The following is a 25896-nucleotide window of genomic DNA, read 5'->3' as shown; positions in this document are numbered from 1 at the left end:
GGAGATTAGAGGTATTTAGGTGACGTACAGCACTTGTAGGTTTAATCATCTGAAACTTTCAGACTCCTTCTTCTTCTTCGATGGGAAGTAGGCCACCAGAGATAGTTGTAGCTCCTGTCGGTCAATAACATTTTAGAACTGTGCTATCACGCGCACTTAGGTGCCATAGGCACTTTCTCCCTCCATCTTTAGGGTAGGGTGGTCAATATGAAAAAGTCACACTCCCTGCAGCCACTTATGGACTGACCGGCGTCCTCCAAGTCGATTTGTTCATCCAAAGAATCACTAAAATTTCAAGCAAAATCCCGTTCTCCAGGTTGGCACCATGGCGATGATGAAAATGAAATTTAACCTGAAGAAACGAGTCAAGTTGGCTCAGGGGATATGGCTGATGAATTGGTGCAGTGTGGTCGCTGGCATCGTCCTGTTTTCCATGGGATTGTTCCTCAAGATCGAGCTGAGGAAGAGAAGTGAGGTGATGGATAACGTCGAAAGCCATTTTGTGCCCAATTCCCTCATCCTCATGGGGGTGCTGGCCTGTTTGCTTAACGCGTTCGCTGGTAAAATCTGTTACGATTCTCTGGATCCTGCAAAGTTTGCAAAGTGGAAGCCAATGCTGAAACCTTACTTGGCCGTCTGTCTGCTCTTTAACATCTTCATGTTCTTCATTGCCGTGGTGTGTTTGGTGACCAGGGGGTCTTTAGAGAGCACCCTGGCCCATGGGCTGAAGAACGGGATGCGTTATTACAAGGATACGGACACCCCGGGGAGATGCTTCATGAAGAGGACCATAGATCTGCTCCAGATCGAGTTCAAATGCTGTGGGAATAACGGATACAGAGACTGGTTTGAGATCCAGTGGGTCAGCAACCGATACCTTGACTTCAGCTCCAAGGAGGTGAAAGAGTAAGTAGAGGAGCCATATACAAGACGTTGTGATATCATCATGACTGGTGCCAAATGACTAACTCAGCTCTGCTACACCTGGAGGGATGAGTGTTTATAGAAATACATTTGTCTACCCAGTAAAATTAAACTTTGAAGAACTTACTAGTCACGGGCCAACTGACTGAAGTACATACGATCATTTTGCTCAATTATGCACATCAATTATCACTGTGACCTAAAAGCAATAGGGCTTAGATGGGCTACACGAGTTGTAACTCTCAGAGCTGCTTTGTTTGTGCTCATACCTGCAGTCCTATGTAAAACCACAATAATCTGTAATACAGCCACCTTTTAAATGATTTGCTGTTTTTCCAGAAACAGCGCCCCCTTTGTCCATGGGCTGTGTCTAGTACTGCCCTTCAACCCCAATCTAGTGAAGCTGGACTGCAATGCCAAATATGGACAGAAGTGACGCTGTTTCTAGTCCTGACAACCCTTATGTGTCATTATTATATCCTCAATAACCGGCACATCTAAGTTTGGTTTGGTACCATCATAGGGGGGATGCAGCCTTAATATGGATGATAACATTTGACCATATTACATAGATGTGGATGGATAAGATTATACAATGTGGCCATATTACATATAGGAGGACTGATAAGATGATATAATGTGATCATATTACATATAGGGGGCGGATAAGATGATATAATGTGGCCATATTACATATAGGGGGCGGATAAGATGATATAATGTGATCATATTACATATAGGGGGCGGATAGGATGATATAATGTGGCCATATTACAAATAGGGGGATGGATAAGATGATCTAATGTGGCCATATTACATATAGGAGGCGGATAAGATGATATGTGGCCATATTACATATAGGGGGCGGATAAGATGATATGTGGCCATATTACATATAGGAGGATGGATAAGATGATACAATGTGATCATATTACATGTAGGGGGGCGGATAAGATGATACAATGAGACCATATTACATATAGGAGGATGGATAACGTAATATAATGTGGCCCTGTTACATATAGGGGGGTAGATAGGATGATAAATGTGGCCATATTACATATAGGAGGATGGAAAGTGGAATTCATATTATATAGTGTAATAGTGTATATATGTAGTATGTGTATATTAAGGAAGGATCCCCTTACTACAGATCTGGACTACAGTCTTTGATTGGATTACCTGCAGATTCTGGGTAAAGTTGGCCATAGACACAAAGACTATGATCAGATACATACTTTTAAGAACACTTGACAACCATCATTCCGAGCACCATACATTTATTCCAATTTTAACATTTTAATTTTTATAAATTGGAAATGTCCTGGTAATGGTAAAATGTTAGACTGGAAGCAGTAACGACTATCTAATATTTGGCCAGTCCTATCATCCAGAGTTGCCGTATTGAACCCAACCTCTCTTCTGATCGGGGTAGGTCCTGCATGAGGCCACCTGAAGCAGAGTCCATCTTACCTATAATTCAGCAGTGTACATTTTTACTTGTATTATTACTATAGGTACAGTCATGCTAAAAAGAAATGTTAGGCTGCTGTTCTTGCCCCGTGTTATATTTGGTGATGGTGTCATCTCTGCGGGTCTAAATATTGCATTGCCTGATTGGAGATGGGGATATGGGTTTTTCACAGAGCAACAGACTAAGGAGGCTCTTGCTGGGACACGAGGATGGACATAGTCAGTTGGCTACATAGTGAGGAACTTATAGAAAATGTGTTGAGTTCATGATCTTGGAAATGGAGAAAACAAAAAGTTCAAGATTATTTTTGATATTGTTCTCTTTGTGTATTTAGAAAGTGTTTTTTCAGGGAAAGTAAAATTGGTAGCAGTGGTGTCAGAGTGGCTTAGAGGGGACCTGTCAAGTTGAACGTGGTGTCTGAGCTGCAGGCAGCATGTTATAGAGCAGGAGGAGCTGAGCAGACTGATATATAGTTTTATAGGAAAAGATTCAGCAAAAACTTGTATTTCATTCATTTTTATTCCTGCTCATTCAGGGCTTTGAAGTCCAGGAGGCGGAGCTATCAGTGATTGACAAGCTTCCCTCTATGACTGTGCATACACAGCTGTCAATCACTGATAGGACCGCCTCCTGCACTTCAAAGCCCAGAATGAGCAGGAATATAAATTAATGAAATACAAGTTTTTCTTAATTTTTCCCCCACAAAACTATATATCAATCTGCTTAGCTCTTACTGCTCTGTAAAATTCTGCCTGCAGATTAATATGCATTTTCATGGTCACAGGTGCCCTTTAAAAACATGAAAGAAGCAATACTCACCTTCACCGATCCTCCATTGATGCTGTTCCAACACCATCTTTTCAACAGCTCCTGTCTTGACACACAGAAAACGCCTTGATATGCCCTCTTAGCCAAGCACTTGCCACAGCGAAGAACCGACTCAGCCAGTGATTGGTTTAGCAGGTAATTTGAGGCACTTCCTGTGTGTCGAGGTGGTGAATATAATGCTCTTAAGATGCTGTGACCCTGCTGCCACCAATTATTGTTGCTCTGGAAGACCCCTTTAAAGAGGACCTTTCACCGATCCTGACATTGTGAACTAAGTATCATGACATATACAGCGGCGCCCAGGGATCTCACTGCACTTACTATTATCCCTGGGCGCTGCTCCGTTCTCCCGTTATGTCCTCCGGTATGTTCGGGGACTTGGTTATAGTAGGCGGAGTCTGCCCTTGTTCTGCTGGGCGTATCCTTCTCCTAGGCTGTAGCGCTGGTCAATCGCACCGCAGAGCTCACAGCCTGGGAGAGAAAACCTCCCAGGCTGTGAGCTCTGCGCTGCGATTGGCAGCGCTACAGCCTAGGAGAAGGAGACTCCCAGCAGAACAAGGGCAGACTCCGCCTACTATAACCAAGTCCCCTAAGTCTCCGCCTACTATAACCAACTCCCCGAACATACCGGAGGACATAACGGGAGAACGGAGCGGCGCCCAGGGATCTCACTGCACTTACTATTATCCCTGGGCGCCGCTCCGTTCTCCCGTTATGTCCTCCGGTATGTTCGGGGACTTGGTTATAGTAGGCGGAGTCTGCCCTTGTTCTGCTGGGCGTATCCTTCTCCTAGGCTGTAGCGCTGGTCAATCGCACCACAGAGCTCACAGCCTGGGAGAGAAAACCTCCCAGGCTGTGAGCTCTGCGCTGCGATTGGCCAGCGCTACAGCCTAGGAGAAGGAGACTCCCAGCAGAACAAGGGCAGACTCCGCCTACTATAACCAAGTCCCCTAAGTCTCCGCCTACTATAACCAACTCCCCGAACATACCGGAGGACATAACAGGAGAACGGAGCGGCGCCCAGGGATCTCACTGCACTTACTATTATCCCTGGGCGCCGCTCCGTTCTCCCGTTATGTCCTCCGGTATGTTCGGGGACTTGGTTATAGTAGGCGGAGTCTGCCCTTGTTCTGCTGGGCGTATCCTTCTCCTAGGCTGTAGCGCTGGTCAATCGCACCACAGAGCTCACAGCCTGGGAGAGAAAACCTCCCAGGCTGTGAGCTCTGCGCTGCGATTGGCCAGCGCTACAGCCTAGGAGAAGGAGACTCCCAGCAGAACAAGGGCAGACTCCGCCTACTATAACCAAGTCCCCTAAGTCTCCGCCTACTATAACCAAGGCCCCGAACATACCGGAGGACATAACGGGAGAACGGAGCGGCGATAGGGATAATAGTAAGTGCAGTGAGATCCCTGGGCGCCGCTGTATATGTCATGATACTTAGTTCACAATGTCAGGATCGGTGAAAGGTCCTCTTTAAGGGGCCATATTACATACTATGTTGCAGCGTTCATTGGGGGCATCGGGCCCCCTCTATTAGATGCCGCTCCTCCATCATCCAGAGGTTCCGATGTGAAAAAACAAATATACTGTTGAACACTATTCAATCAAGCAAAAAAAAAGTACAGCAACGTGTACCACCCTGATGGAGTCCATAAGGACAATATGTTGTCCTCCGTGTAATGGTGGCCTATGGATACAATTCTCAAGTGTATTCACCAGCAGCTTAGATGTGAAATGTACACTACATAGTGTGAACACGTGCTTGCCGCCAAAACAAACCCTTTCAGATAAATGGAGTTGATTTGGAGTCTGCCCTGTGTGAATATACCCTAAGGTGTACTTTGTATGGTAGAGATTTCCTATTAGTTGATCATGGTTGGAAAGATTCCACAGCCAAGGTTTAGGATTCTAAACATAAACTTGTCCATTTTAGTATTTTGCTGAAAAAAAGTTATAATAGTATGTATGTAAATTACCTTAGAAAAGTCATGGGAAGAGAGTCCAGTGGTACCTGGCGCATGCACAGCAAACATATGTGTACTGGCCTTGACTTCATCTGCAAACTGCCACTGGCCACTTTTCATGACTCTCTTCTGGTAATTTACATACAATGTGCACAGTATTATAACTTCTTGACGGCAGTGTGCAGATGAGGCCACTGTACCTCATAAGACTGCGCATGCGCCTGACTTTTCTCTGGTAATTTACATATAATGCACGCTGCTGGACTGTTCTCCAATAATTTACATACACATGTGTGGCATTATAACTTCCTGGTTGCAGTGTGCAGATAAGGGCAGTAGGTCTCACATCACTGCGCATGCGTTGTGTGGTATTATAACTTCCTTTTTAGACAAAATCCTAAAATGAACAGTTTTGACAGTGGCTCGTTTAGAACGCTAAGGGTATTTTCACACTAGCGTTTTTCTTTTCCGGCGCTGAGTTCCATCCTAGGGGCTCAAATCCGGAAAAGAACTGATCAGTTTTATCCCCATGCATTCTGAATGGAAAATAATCCGTTCAGGATGCATCAGGATTAGTGATGAGCGGGAGGTGCCATATTCGATTTCGCGATATTTCGCAAATATTCGATTGAATATTCGTCTTATATTCGTCGAAATCTAATATTCATCATTATTCTATTTATCGCAAATAATATGCAATTTAATTATTCGCGTATTGCGATTTTCTGTTAACTGTATAAGGCAACTTTCCTATTGGTTGGCTATGGCTATGACTAATATGTGTATTTTACGAATATTCGCTATATTGCTATAACTTTGTTTTTTAGAATATGACGAATATTCTAAAAAACTAAGTTATAGCAATATAGCGAATATTCGTAAAATAAACATATAGACTGTAATTTAGCTAATATAGTGCTATAGTATTTTTTTTATAGTCAATTTTTTTTTTTCTCTTCTGAACTTCAGATTTGGAAAAAATTTATATAGCACTATAGCTAAATTGCAGTCTATATGTGTATTTTACGAATATTCGCTATATTGCTATATATTCTTGTTTTAGAATATGACGAATATTCTAAAAAACAAAGTTATAGCAATATAGCGAATATGTTCGTTATTTAGAATATTCGTCTTTTTTTTTTCAATCTGTACTGTTATTCCACTTTGGCATACTGCTCCCCGACAAGCGTCCCCGTCACCATGGGAACGCCTGTGGGTTAGAATATACCATCGGATCTGAATTTCCACGATCTCAGAGAAAACTCAGATCCGATGGTATTTTGTAACCCACAGGCGTTCCCATGGTGACGGGGAGGAATATTCTCTAAATAACGAATATATTTGCTATATTGCTATATATTAGTTTTTTAGAATATTCTGATCAGTCATATTCGGATCCTGATCAGTCTTAAAATGCAATCAGTTTGCATACGTTTTGCCGGATTCCTCTGCCGCAAGTGTGAAAGTAGTCTAAGCCCCAGTGCTAGCGTTTTAGTTACCTACAATTAGAGACATGCCTCCTGGCAGGAGCCCATTCCGCTGCTCACCTTGATGGAGGCTGCGCTGGATGGGCTTTTTTAGGTGCTATATTAGGTGCATTTCAGGCGCAGATTGTGGGGCAACAGCTAGTTGTGCCGCAATCTGAGACTTTTCCCAGCTCACACCAGGTCTAAAAAAGGTGGCGGGGAAGGGGACGGGCCGGTGTCTCTTCATAACTTCAGCAGAACCACCGCCAGCTCAGGGGTTTATTAAGACCGGCATCTAAAACGCTGATTTTAATAAATCTGCTCCTTTGTCTTTATTTTCCGCCTTATAAACCATGTTATTTTTCTGTAACTCCCTTCCAGGAATCAGCAGCCATTTTCCTGTACAAAATGCAATGGAGTCCCACCCTCTACCTGCACAGATCACGTACCTGGCCATTTTTTATTGCATAATAATCTTTATAGTTAATCACTGTACACACAGGACGTATCATCAATGAGATCTATTAAGCTTATATGTCACCCATTCCGTAATAAATTGGCCTTACTCAGGGATGGAACTACCATAGAGGCTGCTATGGGTCCCGCAGTGGCAGGGGAGCCCGGGCCGTAATCGATGTCCGTCATCTATTAAGTGCTGGGCCTTATTCCCAGGCCTGTGCTCTCCCCAGCAGGCATGATTTAGTGACATGATCAGGCCTGCTGCAATAATCCTTGGCCTGTGCGCTCTATTCTGAACAGACTGGCCTAGGATATGACCCCCGGCCTGTGCGCTGTCTTAGCCCAGCAGGTATGATGACGTCACTGTATCACGCCGCCTGGGGAAGGCGAAACGTGCTTCATTCATCAGGGGAATGGAGCTAGGTGAGTATTAATGGAATTTAAAAAAATTTGCACCACAGGGGCTTTACTAACGTAAGGGGGGCACTAAGGAGGAGCACTACTGTGTGGAGGCACTAAGAGGGCTTCATACTGTGTGGGGGCTCCAAGGGGAAATAACTAATCCATGGGGGCATTCTACTGTGAAGGAGACACTAAGGAGGCATAAATACTGAGTGGGTGGGGGGTGACAAGACATGGGAGGGGGGTTTGTAGGGAAGATGCTCGGGGGGTTGCCAATTCAAAAATTTGCTATCGTACCCAGCCTTTACTAGTTACGCCCCTGACCCTAATGGTGAGTGATTGGTCACCTCCAATGGTGGTGTCTTCTACTGGTCCTATGGCTATGACCCCAATTTACCAAACTGGCTTTGTCTTCATTTTGGAGTAAATCGTGACTTTTCTGTCGTTTTACTTTTACGGCAGATTTATCAACAAGCAAGGGGCCAGTGTTCTTTTCATTTCAGATCTCCAGATGTTTTGTGAGCGTTCCTATGGTGTACAGTATGTTGGGTTTTGGCCTTATTTATCATTGGGGCATTTGGAAAGGAACCAAAAAATTGTCTCAGCTGCACTCCAATCCTGACTTGCCATAGCTGTGGCAAGCGAATGTAAGCCAGAACGTGATAAATTTCACAAGTTCTGTGGCGCACGGACCGGACCGTTACCTTTACACAAGTAGACAAACGTGAAGACAAACTTCAGTTTGTCCCCTGTCGGGTGGATATATACTGTATCAGTAGATTCATTGATTGCCTCCGTTTTTACTCCGATGCATATAACTGATTGTACCAGGTTCGCCCTCTTATATATTAGGCTTTAATTCTAGCACATGTGTTGTGTATTATATTGTTTGCTGTAGTTTATGCTTAGTGCAACTACACAGCCCTATCAGTGTTACCTGTGTCCACCTATATGCCCGGTGGATGTTACATAGCGCTGCTGTGCATGCCAATCCGAGCGAGGAAACGCCATGTAAGCAGAAGACATGCTTCCAGGTTATAAATAGAGCAGAGCTGGCTTATTAGCTCACTATTATCCATGTTTAAGGATTGGATCCTGCAGGTTAATCCGTCAGAAAATACACACGCGCCATCTTAGCACAACGACCACTCGCTGAGATAACGCGGAGAACGTATCTTAACCCCTGAGAGCCATAACAATAGTGAAATCTGCGTGACTGTAATCATGCAAACTATAATGGCGCTATTTTCCGGCCATAGATACAGAGAATTTCCCTTGATCCATATAGTGACACAACACTTGGAGAGGAATTTACCACAATTAAACGCACAGATTTTTCGTATTGAAGATGCTTTCTCCTGATGCAGTTTTTCGATGCAGTATTTGAAGCCAAAAGCAAGGATTGGATAGTAAAATGAGTGATATTATATAGGAAACATTTACGTTCTTTTTTATTTTTTTTTTATTTTATTCCCACGTCAGCAAAATGGCAGATGGTAAATCACATTTTTGGCCCCCTAATGGCCTCATGCACACGACCGTTGTTGTGTTCCGTTCCGCAAAATGGGGTTCCATTGTTCCGTGATCCGTTTCCGTTTTTGTTTCCGTGTGTCTTCCTTTATTTTTGGAGGATCACCAGACATGTAGGAAAGTTAAAAAAAAGTCTAAGGGCTCTTTCACACCTGCGTTATTGTCTTCCGGCATAGAGTTCCATCGTCGGGGCTCTATGCCAGAAGAATCCTGATCAGGATTATCCTAATGCATTCTGAATGGAGAGAAATTCGTTCAGGATGCATCAGGATGTCTTCAGTTCCGGTACGGAACGTTTGTTGGCCGGAGAAAATACCGCAGCATGCTGCGCTTTTTGCTCCGGCCAAAAATCCGGAACACTTGCCGCAAGGCCGGATCCGGAATTAATGCCCATTGGAAGGCATTGATCCGGATCCGGCCTTAAGCTAAACGTCGTTTCGGCGCATTGCCGGAGCCGACATTTAGCTTTTTCAGAGTGGTTACCATGGCTGCCGGGACGCTAAAGTCCTGACAGCCATGGTAAGTGTAGCGGGGAGCGGGGGAGCAGCATACTTACCGTCCGTGCGGCTCCCCGGGCGCTCCAGAGTGACGTCAGGGCGCCCCAAGCGCATGGATCACATGATCGCATGGATCACGTCATCCATGCGCATGGGGCGCTCTGACGTCATTCTGGAGCGCCCCGGGAGCCGCACGGACTGTAAGTATACCGCTCCCCCGCTCCCCGCTCCTACTATGGCAACCAGGACTTTAATAGCGTCCTGGGTGCCATAGTAACACTGAAAGCATTTGGAAGACGGTTCCGTCTTCAAATGCTTTCAGTACACTTGCGTTTTTCCGGATCCGGAGTGTAATTCCGGCAAGTGGAGTACACGCCGGATCCGGACAACGCAAGTGTGAAAGAGGCCTAAGTCAAGTTTGCCATGCAAATGATAGGAAAAAAACGGGCGCAGACGTGGATGACAAGCTTGTGTGCCTCCGCGTTTTTTTTTACGGTCCCATTGACTTGAATGGGTCCGCGATCCGTTTTCCGTGAAAAAAAATAGGACAGGTTATATTTTTTTGACGGACTGGAACCACGGATCACGGAAGCGGATGACAAACGGTGCATTAGCCGAGTTTTCAACTGACCCATTGAAAGTCAATGGGTCCGCAGAAAATCACGAAAAACGGAACAACGGACACGGAATAAAACAACGGTCGTGTGCATGAGGCCTATGTCTGGTATAACTCCTTGAGGGGCATTTATCAAACTGTTTACGCCTAAAAGAGTTCAAGTTATGGGACACACCATATTTGCATCATAAATTGCAAATATTTGCTTGTCTCAGCACCTTTTGAAAGTTCTTTTTGATGGTCTCCCTCCGTCTGATGGATTTACTGCAGCAGAAATTGGCGTAAAAGTTCAAATCTACGCCAGCTCATAACTGGCGTAGATTTGAAAGTCTAGGGCAAGGGCTGTTTGGAAATGTGCCAAATTTATGAAGAGGCCTGTGCCTGGCGCATTCTGCGCCAACCAGGGGCGGATTAAGTGCATGATAGGCCCGGGGCTGTCTACCCAACTTGGGCCCCCCCCCCCCCCTCCATTTTAGTTTAGTTTTTTTTTTTTGTATGAAGAGGCTGCGGTGCTTCATGGGCGCCACAGTCTCTTCTTAGGCCATATGACATCTTCAGACTAAAAAAGAATACCCCAAATTGGGTCCTAAACTGAAAAATTTGGTCACCAAATTTAAAATACATATAATTGTAATAAAAAAGACATGGAGGAGAATACAGCACCACATACCTCTTACATCCAGTGACATCTCCTGTCATGTAGACCTTCTCTTTCCTCTTCTCCTCCATTTGACCCAGACCACCATGGCAAATTCTTTCAGCCACATCTCGTCTCTACAGTTTGTAACACAGACACGTTAGATTTCTCAATTTTTCCATCAACCTCCCCATCCTGGTGTCCCCACAGCGTCATCCTGCCACCCCCAATACTGTGCCCGTTGTGCTCCCCAATGCCCCAGGAACTATACTGCTGAAAAAATAGTGACCCTAATAGACATAATTGGGGTAATTTATCAAACTGGTGTAAAGTAGAACTGGATTTCCAAAAGAGCGGTCAAATATGAAAGGTGGAATCTGATTGGCTGCTATGGGCAACTAAGCCAGTTCTGCGTTACACCAGTTTGATAAATTACCCCAAATGTTCCTATAGTGTTCACAGCAGCTATAATGTCCCCTAGAGTGCCCCGAGTAATAATAACACCCTCTATTGTGCTCCAGGCAATAATCCCTGTATAGTGTCCCCAGAAATAATAGAATTTCCCCTACAGTGCCTCCCCAATAGCAACACCCCCATATAGTAATTTCCACCACACTGCCCCCACATAGTAATTTCCCCCCACACAGTAATTTCCCCCCACACTGCCCCCACATAGCAATTTCCCCACACTGTTCCCCCACACAATAGTTTTCCCCACACTGCCCCCACATAGCAATTTTCCCACATAGCAATTTCCCCACACTGTCCCCACATACCGTAGTAATTTCCCCACACTGTCCCCACATGGCAATTTCCCCCACACAGTTTCCCCCACACTGCCCCCACATAGTAATTTGCCCCCACATAGCAATTTCCTCACACTGTCCCCACATAGCAATTACCCCCACACAATAGTTTCCCCCACACTGCCCCCATATAGAAATTTGCCCCCACATAGTAGTCCCTCCCATAATAATTTGCCCCCACACTGCCCCACATAGCAATTTGCCCCCACACTGCCCCCACATAGCAATTTTCCCCCACACTGCCCCCACATAGCAATTTTCCCCCACACTGCCCCCACATAGCAATTTGCCCCCACATAGTAGTCCCTCTCATAATAATTTGCCCCCACACAGCAATTTGCCCCCACATAGTGTAGTCCCTCTCATAATAATTTGCCCCCACATAGCAATTTGCCCCCACATAGTGTAGTCCCTCTCATAATAATTTGCCCCCACATAGCAATTTGCCCCCACATAGTGTAGTCCCTCTCATAATAATTTGCCCCCACACAGCATTTTGCCCCCACATAGTGTAGTCCCTCTCATAATAATTTGCCCCCACACAGCAATTTGCCCCCACATAGTGTAGTCCCTCTCATAATAATTTGCCCCCACATAGTGTAGTCCCTCTCATAATAATTTGCCCCCACATAGTGTAGTCCCTCTCATAATAATTTGCCCCCACACAGCAATTTGCCCCCACATAGTGTAGTCCCTCTCATAATAATTTGCCCCCACATAGTGTAGTCCCTCTCATAATAATTTGCCCCCACATAGTGTAGTCCCACTCATAATAATTTGCCCCCACATAGTGTAGTCCCTCTCATAATAATTTGCCCCCACACAGCAATTTGCCCCCACATAGTGGAGTCCCTCTCATAATAATTTGCCCCCACATAGTGTAGTCCCTCTCATAATAATTTGCCCCCACCACTGCCCCCATTTGCTCCCCACCCCCCAAATGTAGGCACATGAAATAAAAAAATAAAAAATGAACAAAAAATGAAAAGATAAATACTCACCTATGTCCAGGGCCAGGCGCTTGCTCGCAGAGGCGGGATGAGTCAGGCGCGTCACAGTGCTGCGTCCCGGCACAGGCGCGCGATGATGACGTCATCACGCACGCCTGCGCCGGGATTTCACTACCGCATAGGCCTCAGGCCTACAAGGCCTGAAGCCTATGGCGGTGATCGGCGAGGGGACAGGGAGCTATGCGCTCCCGTGCCCCGCCGCAGTATGTGGGCGTTCGGGTCAGCGTTGGGCCCCCCAGCGGCGCTGGGCCCGGGGCTGCCGACCCGAACGTCCCTATTGTAATCCGCCACTGGCGCCAACTGACTATAAAGGGTTGTAATAAGACTTAAACTTATCCCCGATCCTAAGTGTCTGATCGGTGGCTTTCCAACCGCTGGGAACCGCACAGATCAGGAGAATGGGGCTTCTTAGACCACTATATAAATACTGTAGAATGGTTGTCGAGCATGAGCACTGCCATTCCATTCATCCTTATGGGACCCCTGAAGAAAAGCTGAGAAAAGCTCTTGGCTGGCAGTCCCATAGAGATGAATGGAACAGCAGCTCTCATGCTTGACTGCTGCACTCTTCACATAGGGGTACACAGGAATCCTCTTTGTATAAATTCAGTGCTTTCCTATCTCCATCACCTTTAAAATGTATAGACGTTCCCGCTCTTTTGCAACAGTCCCTACCGCCTCAATCCCTGCCTCATTCCCATGAAAGCCGCAGCCAAACCAGTGATTGGCTGCAGCAGCGGTGCAGTGAATGATTAACGTGACATCATCATTATAGGCTCACTGGGGATTGGAACGATGGGGACCAGAGTGGCAGTGCGGGATCATCAGGCCCTTGTCAAATTTAGAAAAAAAATAAAAATCGGGGAGAACCGCTTTAATTCCCACAGGAGAAGATACTTGCTGCCATTTGTATCTATGTAGTGCTGTCAAAGCAACAAAACACCAATGTTGGTCAAAGCTACACGAATTGAAACAATCCATAGGATCAGACGTTTTAGGGATTTCCTCTTTTTGTGTAGCTTTGACCAGTTGGTGAACATTTGTGTTTTGTTACTTTGATAGCACTACATAGATACAGCAAATATATTTCACGGTGGGAGTCCTTGATCATCGATACGTGCAGGGGCGGATTGGCCATAGACCTTACAGGGAAATTTCCCGGTGGGCCGATGCCCAGGGGTCCACCTGGGCCCTCCTCACAGCCGGTCAGTGGAAGTTTTTGGGGATGTATTTGCATTGCTGGCAGTTTTTTATGATGGACTGTGGTATTTGGCTCTGTTGGGGTGGTATAATGTGCCACAATATGGTATTGCTGGCCCTGCCTTCCAAAAATTTAGACCCAACTACAAAACAGAGCCATTTTTGGTATTTTTTTTCCAGGGCCACTTTAAGTTTCCAGTTCGCCCCTGGATACGTGGTTTGCATTTTCTGTATATTGAGTCAGAAAATATTACCAGTTATATAACAGATAACATGTCCAGTTTTTGTAAAACTTAAAGGGGTTTTCCCATCATATACAATGGGGGCATATTGCTAGGATATGCCCCCATTGTCTGATAGGTGCAGGTCCCACCTCTGGGACCCGCACCTACAGCGAGACCGGAGCGGGGAAAGTAGTGTAGGGCGCACTACGCATGCACAGTCGCCCTCCATTCATTTCAATGGGGCCGCCGAAAATAGCCGAGCGCTGCCTAGACTATTTCCATCTGCCCCATAGAAATGAATGGGAGCAGGGGCCACGCGTGCGCGGTGCGCTCCCATTCACTTGTAGTGGGATGCAGCTCTTGGTGGAGGACGGACCCCAGGAAACCCGGGGTTCTCCAGCCACAGCTCTCCCCGCACCGTTCTCCATTCTCCTTGTAGTAGCGTGTCCCAGAGGTGGGACCCGCACCTATCAGACAATGGGGGCATATACTAGCGATATGCCCCTATTGTATGTGATGGGAATACCCCTTTAAGGCCTCACGCACACAACTAAATCCGTGTTTCAGTCGGCAAACCACGGATCCTGAAAATATGGATCGCTTCCATGTACAATCCGCATTTTTCTCTCCCTTCCATAGAAATGGCTATTCTCGTCTGCAATGTGGACTACAATAGCACATGTTCTATAATTTGCAGAACAGATATAAGGATGCGGACAGCACACGGATGACATCCATATGCTGTCCATTATCTTGCAGTCTCATAGAAATGAATGGGTTAGTGTGCGACCCACAAAAAATGCAACATGGATGCAAAATATGGTACATGAGCCCTTATTCTTGGGATCTCCCTTGGGTCAATATTTTAAAACATTAGTATTCCAAAGCTGCCATAGATCAGGTATTGCATTAAAAATACAGTAAATTGTAATAGAAAATAAAAGTAATACTAATAATTATAATGATAATAAGCTCGATTAAGAAGTTGATATTTGTGCAGATCTTGACTGAGGACTGGGGTAAGGCCCCTTGCAAACGAGCGTGTCTGGATAAGGTCCGGATGCGTTGCGGCAAACCTGCACGAGAAGGTACGCAATTGCAGTCAGTTTTGACTGCGATTGCGTTCCGTTGTTCAGTTTTTATCGTGCGGGTGCAATGTGTTTTGCGCGCGCGTGATAAAAAACTGAATGTGGTACCCAGACCCGAACTTCTTCACAGAAGTTCAGGTTTGGGTTCAAGGTTGTGTAGATTGTATTATTTCCCCTTATAACGTGGTTATAAGGGAAAATAATAGCATTCTGAATACAGAATGCATAGTACAATAGGGCTGGAGGGGTTAAAAAAATAAATAAATAATTTAACTCACCTTAATCCACATGTTCGCGCAGTCCGGCTTCTCTTCTGTCTTCATCTGTGAGGAAAAAGACCTGTGGTGACGTCACTGCGCTCATCACATGGTCCATCACATGATCCATCACCATGGTAAAAGATCATGCAATGGACCATGTGATGAGCGCAGTGACGTCATCAAAGGTCCTATTCCTCAAAGATGAAGACAGAAGAGAAGTGGCTGCTGCAGACAGATCCAGTCCCATTCAACTCCGTAGTCCTTCCGATCCGTGCCTCTGTGCCGCATCTCCAGGATTGCGGACCTATTGAAATGAATAGGTCCGCGATCCGTGATGCACATGGCCGGTGCCCATGTATTGTGGACCCACCGTATGCGGGCCGCAATATGGCCACGGTCGGGCAATGGTCGTGTGCATGAGCCCTACCCGTGACTATCGCACTAGGACTACTGTATAGGGACATGATCGCCTAATAAACTTGGACGGCATACCAAATCTGGCCAAGACTTGTTGCATGAACAGCCAGTTGACGCAATCAAAAGCCTTCTCAGCATCAGTGCCAAGAAGAACTAGAGGAAGCCCAGAGCATACTGGATCACGTTAAAGGGGTTGTCTCTCAAGTTAATATTGCTTCCTTTGCTGGCTGGATTAATTTTTCCATCACATTATACACTGCTCATATCCTCCAGGGATTACGGCCACCCTCTAATGTAGCAGCGGTGGTCCCACTTGTACCCTACAGGAAAAAGCGCCACCTCTCTGGTGGCCGAGACTGCGTGCATAGGTTGGCACTTTTTTCTATAGTGTGTAAACACGACCAGCACCGCTGGATTGTAGGGTTGTCGTAACCCCTGGAAACAAGCAGTATATAATGTGATGGAAAAATGAATCAAGCCAGCAAAGGAGACAATATGGACAATCACAATAGATTAGTAAGTGCATTAAATTTCCATATAGAGCTGATAATCGCTTTTGGATCTCCCTTTGACGATTGTTATTGTCATTGTTATTTTTCTTTATTATTATTTTATTTTTTGTTAACAATTTATGTATGACCGAAATGCATATGTTTTTGCTGTATCATGATGCTTATATGAAGATGAAAAACTATTTTTCAATAAAGCATTTGAAACATAAATTTCCATATAGGATAAATGCTATTTGCTGAAGTGAGACAAACCCTTTAAGTATTTTACAAGAATTATGATTACCTTTCCTACCTGGGACAATACCTACTTGTTCAGGATTTACTAATTTTGAAAGAGAACTACTCAACCATTTAACTCATATTTTCGAATAAACGTTGAGCAATGGTATAGGGTGATATCTTCCACGTCGTTCTAAGTCTTTCCCCTCTTTAGGCATGGTTGTAATTGTGTCTTCTAGTGCTTGTTTGGGAAGAAATGTGCCGTTCAAAAGTGCATTACACCACCATCGGATGCGGGAGAAGGATGGGCAGAAATTACCTTTAACCACCTCAGCCCCCCTAGCTTAAACACCCTTAATGACCAGGTCACTTTTTACACTTCTGACCTACACTACTTTGACCGTTTATTGCTCGGTCATGCAACTTACCACCCAAATGAATTTTACCTCATTTTCTTCTCACTAATAGAGCTTTCATTTGGTGGTATTTCATTGCTGCTGACATTTTAACTTTTTTTGTTATTAATCGAAATTTAACGATTTTTTTGCAAAAAAATGACATTTTTCACTTTCAGTTGTAAAATTTTGCAAAAAAAACGACATCCATATATAAATTTTTCTATAAATTTATTGTTCTACATGTCTTTGATAAAAAAAAAAATGTTTGGGTAAAAAAAAATATGGTTTGGGTAAAAGTTATAGCGTTTACAAACTATGGTACAAAAATTTTCTTACAAAGTCTCATATTCCACTAACTTGTGACAAAAAATAAAAACTTCTATGAACTCACTATGCCCATCAGCGAATACCTTGGGGTGTCTTTTTTCCAAAATGGGGTCACTTGTGGGGTAGTTATACTGCCCTGGCATTCTAAGGGCCCAAATGTGTGGTAAGTAGTTTGAAATCAAAATCTGTAAAAAATGGCTGGTGAAATCCGAAAGGTGCTCTTTGGAATGTGGGCCCCTTTGCCCACCTAGGCTGCAAAAAAGTGTCACACATGTGGTATCTCCGTACTCAGGAGAAGTTGGGCAATGTGTTTTGGGGTGTCATTTTACATATACCCATGCTGGGTGAGATAAATATCTTGGTCAAATGCCAACTTTGTATAAAAAAATGGGAAAAGTTGTCTTTTGCCAAGATATTTCTCTCACCCAGCATGGGTATATGTAAAATGACACCCCAAAACACATTGCCCAACTTCTCATGAGTACGGAGATACCAGATGTGTGACACTTTTTTGCAGCCTAGGTGGGCAAAGGGGCCCACATTCCAAAGAGCACCTTTCGGATTTCACCGGTCATTTTTTACACATTTTGATTTCATACTACTTACCACACATTAGGGCCCCTAGAATGCCAGGGCAGTATAACTACCCCACAAGTGACCCCATTTTGGAAAGAAGACACCCCAAGGTATTCCATGAGGGGCATGGCGAGTTCCTAGAATTTTTTATTTTTTGTCACAAGTTAGCGGAAAATTATGTTTTTTTTTGTTTTGTTTTTTTCTTACAAAGTCTCATATTCCACTAACTTGTGACAAAAAATAAAAAGTTCTATGAACTCACTATGCCCATCAGCGAATACCTTGGGGTGTCTTCTTTCCAAAATGGGGTCACTTGTGGGGTAGTTATACTGCCCTGGCATTCTAGGGGCCCAAATGTGTCGTAAGTAGTTTGAAATCAAAATCTGTAAAAAATGGCCGGGGAAATTCGAAAGGTGCTCTTTGGAATGTGGCCCCCTTTGCCCACCTAGGCTGCAAAAAAGTGTCACACATGTGGTATCTCCGTACTCAGGAGAAGTTGGGCAATGTGTTTTGGGGTGTCATTTTACATATACCCATGCTGGGTGAGAGAAATATCTTGGCAAAAGACAACTTTTCCCATTTTTTTATACAAAGTTGGCATTTGACCAAGATATTTATCTCACCCAGCATGGGTATATGTAAAATGACACCCCAAAACACATTGCCCAACTTCTCCTGAGTACGGAGATACCACATGTGTGACACTTTTTTGCAGCCTAGGTGGGCAAAGGGGCCCACATTCCAAAGAGCACCTTTCGGATTTCACCATTCATTTTTTACACATTTTGATTTCATACTACTTACCACACATTAGGGCCCCTAGAATCCCAGGGCAGTATAACTACCCCACAAGTGACCCCATTTTGGAAAGAAGACACCCCAAGGTATTCGCTGATGGGCATAGTGAGTTCATGGAAGTTTTTATTTTTTGTCACAAGTTAGTGGAATATGAGACTGTGTAAGAAAAAAAAAATCAAAAAAAAAAATCATCATTTTCCGCTAACTTGTGACAAAAAATAAAAAATTCTAGGAACTCGCCATGCCCCTTACGGAATACCTTGGGGTGTCTTCTTTCCAAAATGGGGTCACTTGTGGGGTAGTTATACTGCCCTGGCATTCTAGGGGCCCAAATGTGTGGTAAGTAGTTTGAAATCAAAATCTGTAAAAAATGGCTGGTGAAATCCGAAAGGTGCTCTTTGGAATGTGGGCCCCTTTGCCCACCTAGGCTGCAAAAAAGTGTCACACATGTGGTATCTCCGTACTCAGGAGAAGTTGGGCAATGTGTTTTGGGGTGTCATTTTACATATACCCATGATGGGTGAGAGAAATATCTTGGCAAAAGACAACTTTTCCATTTTTTTATACAAAGTTGGCATTTGACCAAGATATTTCTCTCACCCAGCATGGGTATATGTAAAATGACACCCCAAAACACATTCCCCAACTTCTCCTGAGTACGGCGATACCACATGTGTGACACTTTTTTGCAGCCTAGATGCGCAAAGGGGCCCACATTCCTTTTAGGGGGGCATTTTTAGACATTTGGATCCCAGACTTCTTCTCACGCTTTAGGGCCCCTAAAAAGCCAGGGCAGTATAAATACCCCACATGTGACCCCATTTTGGAAAGAAGACACCCCAAGGTATTCAATGAGGGGCATGGTGAGTTCATAGAAAAAAAAAATTTTTGGCACAAGTTAGCAGAAATTGATTTTTTGGGGTTTTTTCTCACAAAGTCTCCCTTTCCGCTAACTTGAGACAAAAATTTCAATCTTTCATGGACTCAATATGCCCCTCAGCGAATACCTTGGGGTGTCTTCTTTCCGAAATGGGGTCATTTGTGGGGTGTTTGTACTGCCCTGGCATTTGAGGGTCTCCGCAATCATTACATGTATGGCCAGCATTAGGAGTTTCTGCTATTCTCCTTATATTGAGCATACGGGTAATGAGATTTTTTTTTTCCGTTCAGCCTCTGGGCTGAAAGAAAAAATGAATGGCACAGATTTCTTCATTCGCATCGATCAATGTGGATGAAAAAATCTCTGCCAAAAAAAAAAAAAGGAGGGGAAAGGCGTCTGCCAGGACATAGGCAAACCAGATTTATCCATTCACATCAATCGATGTGGATAAATAAATCATTGCCGGGATTTTAATTTTTTTTTTATATATACAAAGTGTTTGCCAAAGCATATGAACACCGCCACCTCCTCAGCTCATATGCCTCGGCAAACGTATCTTTTACTGCAGAGGAGAAATCTCGTCTTGCAGCGCCGCATACACCGACTTGTGTGTAATCTGACAGCAGCGCAATGCTTCTGTCCGAATGCACATCAGTGCTGCAGCTAGTCGATCGGTTGGTCCACCTGGAAGGTAAAAAAAAACAAAAAAAAAAAAAACAGGCCGCAACGCAATAAATTTATTAACTTTATATTAAAATTTGAACAGAACATATAAACTTTAACTTTTTCAACTGAACGTTAACTTTTTTACTTACCGGTAATTATTATTATTTTTTTTAACCTTTATAGAACAAACCTCTCCTTCCCCATGGGACAATGTGCAAAGCGCAAATCGCCCAAAGATGTGGTGAAGTACGTTATGCACTTTATCCCAGGTGAAAGGAGAGGTTTGCAGCAGCTGTGAGTAAAAGAGCCCCAATAGCCCTGTGTGTTGTCCTGTCCTGTGAGATGCAATCCCTATGCTAAGTGTACCTGTGTGTGGTACTTCCGGAAACACTCTCCAAAGCATAGGGTAGGGTGGTCAGGACAGTCAGGACAGAAATAGCGGGTGTCACGCCATATTCCACTCCTGCTACAGACACGACATCTTTTTCGGGGTGACGGTTGGGTTGAGGTACCAGGAACGACACTGGGGAAATGTCGCTCGTGTAGACGGCTAACTACACTGGTGGATGGGGCCACGGAACCTTCTGGATACAGGAGGTTCTTGATGATCTCTTCCTGAAATTTGAGGAAGGATCCTGTTCTCCCAGCCTTACTGTAGAGGACAAAACTATTATATGCAGCCAATTGAATTAAATATACAGACACCTTCTTATACCAGCGTCTGGTGCGTCGGGAAACTAAATACGGAGACAACATCTGGTCATTGAAGTCCACCCCTCCCATGAGCAAATTATAGTCGTGGACACAGAGGGGCTTTTCAATGACACGGGTTGCTCGCTCAATTTGTATTGTCGTGTCTGCGTGAATGGAGGAGAGCATGTAAACGTCACGCTTGTCTCTCCATTTCACCGGGAGCAGTTCTTCGTTACACAAGGCAGCCCTCTCCCCCCTTGCAAGACGGGTGGTAACGAGCCGTTGGGGGAAGCCCACGCGACTAGTTCGCGCGGTGCCACAGGCGCCAATCTGTTCTAGGAACAAATGCTTAAAGAGGGCCACACTTGTGTAGAAATTGTCCACATAAAGATGGTACCCCTTGCCGAATAAGGGTGACACCAAGTCCCAGACTGTCTTTCCACTGCTCCCCAGGTAGTCAGGGCAACCGACCGGCTCCAGGGTCTGATCTTTTCCCTCATAGATCCGAAATTTGTGGGTATAGCCTGTGGCCCTTTCACACAGCTTATACAATTTGACCCCATAACGGGCATGCTTGCTTGGGATGTATTGTTTGAAGCCAAGGCGCCCGGTAAAATGTATTAGGGACTCGTCTACGCAGATGTTTTGCTCTGGGGTATACAAATCTGCAAATTTCTGGTTGAAGTGGTCTATGAGGGGCCGAATTTTGTGGAGCCGGTCAAAAGCTGGGTGGCCTCTGGGACGGGAGGTGGTGTTGTTGCTAAAATGCAGGAAACGGAGGATGGCCTCAAATCGTGCCCTGGACATAGCAGCAGAGAACATGGGCATGTGATGAATCGGGTTCGTGGACCAATATGACTGCAATTCATGCTTTTTAGTTAGACCCATGTTGAGGAGAAGGCCCAGAAAAATTTTAATTTCGGAAACTTGGACTGATTTCCACCGGAAAGGCTGGGCATAAAAGCTTCCCGGGTTGGCGGATATAAATTGTGTGGCATACCGATTTGTTTCTGCCACGACTAAGTCCAAGAGCTCCGCAGTCAAGAACAGCTCAAAAAATCCCAGGGCCGAACCGATCTGAGCTGTCTCAACCCGAACTCCAGACTGGGCGGTGAAAGGGGGAACTAATGGTGCAGCTGAAGTTGGTGACTGCCAATCAGGATTTGCCAGCACCTCAGGGACTCTAGGGGGTCTACGGGCCTGTCTGTGCGGTGGCTGCGACGGGGTAACTACTGCACGTGCCACCGTACCAGCATCAACTGCCCTTCTGGTGCTCGCCACTTCACCATGTTGTACGGCAGTGCTGGTACTAGGTCCAGGAAGGGCTGCGCTGCTGGTGTATGCCTCACCACGTGATCCGACAGCGCCAGCCCCACTCTGCTGCTCTTGAAGCGGATCCTGCGCAACCTGTGGTCTAGCGACACAGGGCCGGGTACGCCTGGTTCTATCAGGGACCTCCTCGTCTGAACTTTGGGTCAGAGAGCCACTGCTTTCTACAGGTTCATATTCTGACCCGCTAGATTCGTCAGATGAGGGTTCCCATTCCTCATCCGACTGGGTCAGAATCCTGTAGGCCTCTTCAGAAGAATACCCCCTGTTTGACATTTGGACTACTAAATTTAGCGGTATTCCCTGAGACTACCCAAGAAAAAAAGCAAGCCTGTCTTACAAAGGGGAGGCTAGAGAAGTACCGGAGGCCGCTGCGGTTGATAAAAAATATCAAAACTGATTTTTTTTATCGCCGCAGTGCGTGTAAAGTGAATGTGCAGTGATAAAAAAAAATATATATTTTTTGTCACTGCGGCGGGGCGGGCGTGGGTGAACGCACGTGTGGACGACCGATCAGGCCTGATCGGGCAAACACTGCGTTTTGGGTGGAGGGTGAGCTAAGGTGACACTAATACAATTATAGATCTGACTGTGATCAGTTTTGATCACTTACAGATACTATAAAAGTACAAATGCTGATTAGCGATACGCTAATCAGCGACTGCGGTACGGTGGGCTGGGCGCTAACCGATTGCTAACTACCTAACCAAGGGGCCTAAACTATCCTAAAACCTAACAGCCAATACTAGTGGAAAAAAAAGTGACAGTTTACACTGATCACTTTTTGTCTTTCACTAAGTGATTGACAGGGGGCGATCAAGGGGTTAATTTGGATGATGAGGGTGATGGAAGGTGATCTGGGGCTAAGGGTAGTGTTTGGTGGGTACTCACAGTGATGTCTGCTCCTCTGCTGGAACCAACCGACGAAAAGGACCAGCAGAGGAGCAGACAAGCCATTTAACACATCATATTTACTAATATGATGTGTTATGTGGCTTCGGATTCGTTTTTTTGAAAATCGCCAGCCTGCCAGCAACGATCATTGGCTGGCAGGCTGGTGACGAACTTGTCCTCTAACTTTTGCCGGCCCGCGATGCGCATACGCGGGCCGGCTTTGAGCGAAATCTCGCGTCTCGCGAGATGACGCGTATATGCGTGACTGTGCGCAGCGCTGCCGCCTCCGGAACGCGATCCTGCGTTAGGCGGTCCGGAGGCGGTTAATAACCAGAAGGGAAACCATCAGGGCCAGGGCTTTTCTCAATAGGCACAGATTTTACAATGGCTGAGACTTCTTCTGTGGAGACAGATTTGAGCAGTGAGGTGCAATCTTCGGTGGAAAATTGAGGTAGTTGTACAATGCTAAGGACGGTATCTACAGCCATCTGGTCCTGATGATTGGCCAGTGGTATCTAGGTTTTATAAAATCCTCCGCTATCTCTTGGGTTTTTGAATATTTGGCCCCAGAGGATGTTTTAATAGATTAATTTAGGCTACTTTCACACTAGTGTTTTTGCTGGATCCGGCAGGGTTCAGCAAAAACGCTTCCGTTACTGATAATACAACCATCTACATCCGTTATAAATGGATCCGGTCGTATTATCTTTAATATAGCCAAGACGAATCCGTCATGAACGCCATTGAAAGTCAATGGGGGACGGATCAGTTTTCTATTGTGTCAGAGAAAACGGATCCATCCCCATTAACTTACATTATGGATCATCAATTTTTCTCCTCCCCATCCCATGACGGAAAGAAAACTGCAGCATGATGCTGTTTGCTCTCCTGTATGAGAACCAACCAAACGGAACGCATTTTGGAGCACTCCGTTCTGTTCAGTTACGTTTTGTCCCCATTGCCAATAAATGGGGACAAAATGGAAGCGTTTTTTTTTTTTTTTTTCGGTATTGAGACCCTCCGACGGATCTCAATAACGGAAAATAGATATGCTAGTGTGATGAAAATAGATGAATTTATTTTTTGAATAAATTATAAGTCTATTACCTCTGACTCCGTGAGCATAGAATCTACGTAATTCTATAGTACTGATATTGTTTTTTTGTGTTGGACATTTAAATGGTCTTTACGTTGTTGTCTCATTGCAACCAACTCATTATCAGCCTGATTTGCTTTTTGACGTTTGTAAATCGTTTAAATGGCTGTTATTTTGGAAAGCGAGGAGTGGAGAGTCTTTTACCTCTATTTTTTTATTTTACTACCTAAAGCTATGAGTTCTCCACGCACAACAACTTAATGAGTCTCCCAAAGAATTGTTTGTGGCGTATCTGTAATGACCAAAAAAATCCAAATCTCTATCTAAAAGCGTTTCACCCACTGTCTAGCTGGCAAACTGTCAAAACACAGTAATAGGATCGATGTCTACTGCTTGAGTCAAATCCACGTGGTTTTCTGAAACAAAAACATAATCAGATTGGAAAAACCTTTTAACTTTAATAAAGGCGCAGTACATTTGGTGGAGCTCACCGTGGGACTCGGCCCTATAATTTCTCTCTGCTTCTGGAATCCAATTCCACTTGAGATGGAAAAAAGACTAAAGGGAGCAAAGATTCAGGTAAAGCAATTGTAAACCGAGCCCTACCATTGTAGACTTCACAGCAGTGCCTGAGGCCCTGAACATTCTGCAATGTATCTGGTTATTCTACATGTTTACTGCAAATTTAATACTGGGCGGGGGAGGGGGTCAATGTTTCTGATGTTCTTCCACATTAAATCTACGCACAATTATTTTCTAATAATCTATAATCATTATGTGCAGCAAACACACTGAAATCAAGACAAGAAGAGTCACAAAGTGGGTGGAATAGGCACTATGCATTTTTATGATCTGTCAGAAGATGTCCCAGTCAGTAAGGGTTGGTTAAGTTGCTTTTACACTGGATTTCCCAATATATACCTCCGATGGATGCCACTACATAGGTATATAATGTCACCCATTTGTAAAAAAAAAAAAAAAATATATATATATATATATATATATACTGGCATTGTATAGATTCTTTTAATGGATGCCACTGAACATAATAGCGTATATGCCAGGAGCTGCTGGACTCCCAGGTTTACTCCAAGGATAAGCTGAACTATGGACCAGAGCAGAAGATTAGACTCACAACTAAATATTCACTAGTGGTCCACATGTCAATGAAAAATGTCATGGTATGTCTTCAATAAAACAAGGTGTAGTCTGTAGTTGAACAAATTATTGATATTGAGGCAGAGGTATAACCAGGGTACAAACAGGTACGTTTATTCCGTCCATGCTCTTCTGTATATCAGACCACTCCATCTCTAGGACTTCCTTATCCGCCTCTCGTTACTCTACACCTCTGTATGCTAAGCTAATAATTTCTTCTCTCTGCTGTGTGGCAGACTACGGTCCTCCTAGCTTATTTCCCAGATCACTACTGTCCATCTAGGCCATCTGTAGTCAATAAAACCTGAAGCAAGCAGCCACCTCTGTCCAAAATTTGAGGGTTCTGGAGGACCCAGCATGTTCATATTTTTAAAGGATTTCATTAACCACTGTGTAATGCTTCACTTCACCTGTGGTGGCACTGCAGGGAAACTGAACACTTTTCATTGGGATCCCCGCAGATTACACCTGATCACTGGCAGTCACAGCAGGACACCATGTGCGTAATATCCAGCCAGCTGAAACAGTCCTCAGCTTTATATCC

At 44.7% G+C, this 25896-nt stretch overlaps 1 protein-coding gene across 1 annotated transcript in view; it reads left to right on the top strand.

The window, feature by feature from the left end:
* Positions 1-325: 325 nt before the first annotated feature.
* The window catches only part of PRPH2 (peripherin 2), a 41870-nt gene continuing 16299 nt past the window's right edge, over positions 326-25896 (top strand). Inside the window, 1 exon segment of the mRNA XM_040430371.1 lies at positions 326-906. Within this exon segment, the coding sequence (XP_040286305.1) occupies positions 326-906 (581 nt within the window).

Source organism: Bufo bufo, chromosome 4, assembly GCF_905171765.1.
Source record: "Bufo bufo chromosome 4, aBufBuf1.1, whole genome shotgun sequence".
In the NCBI taxonomy this organism is placed as follows: Eukaryota; Metazoa; Chordata; class Amphibia; order Anura; family Bufonidae; genus Bufo; species Bufo bufo.
This window is presented reverse-complemented; position numbering and strand designations above follow the sequence as displayed.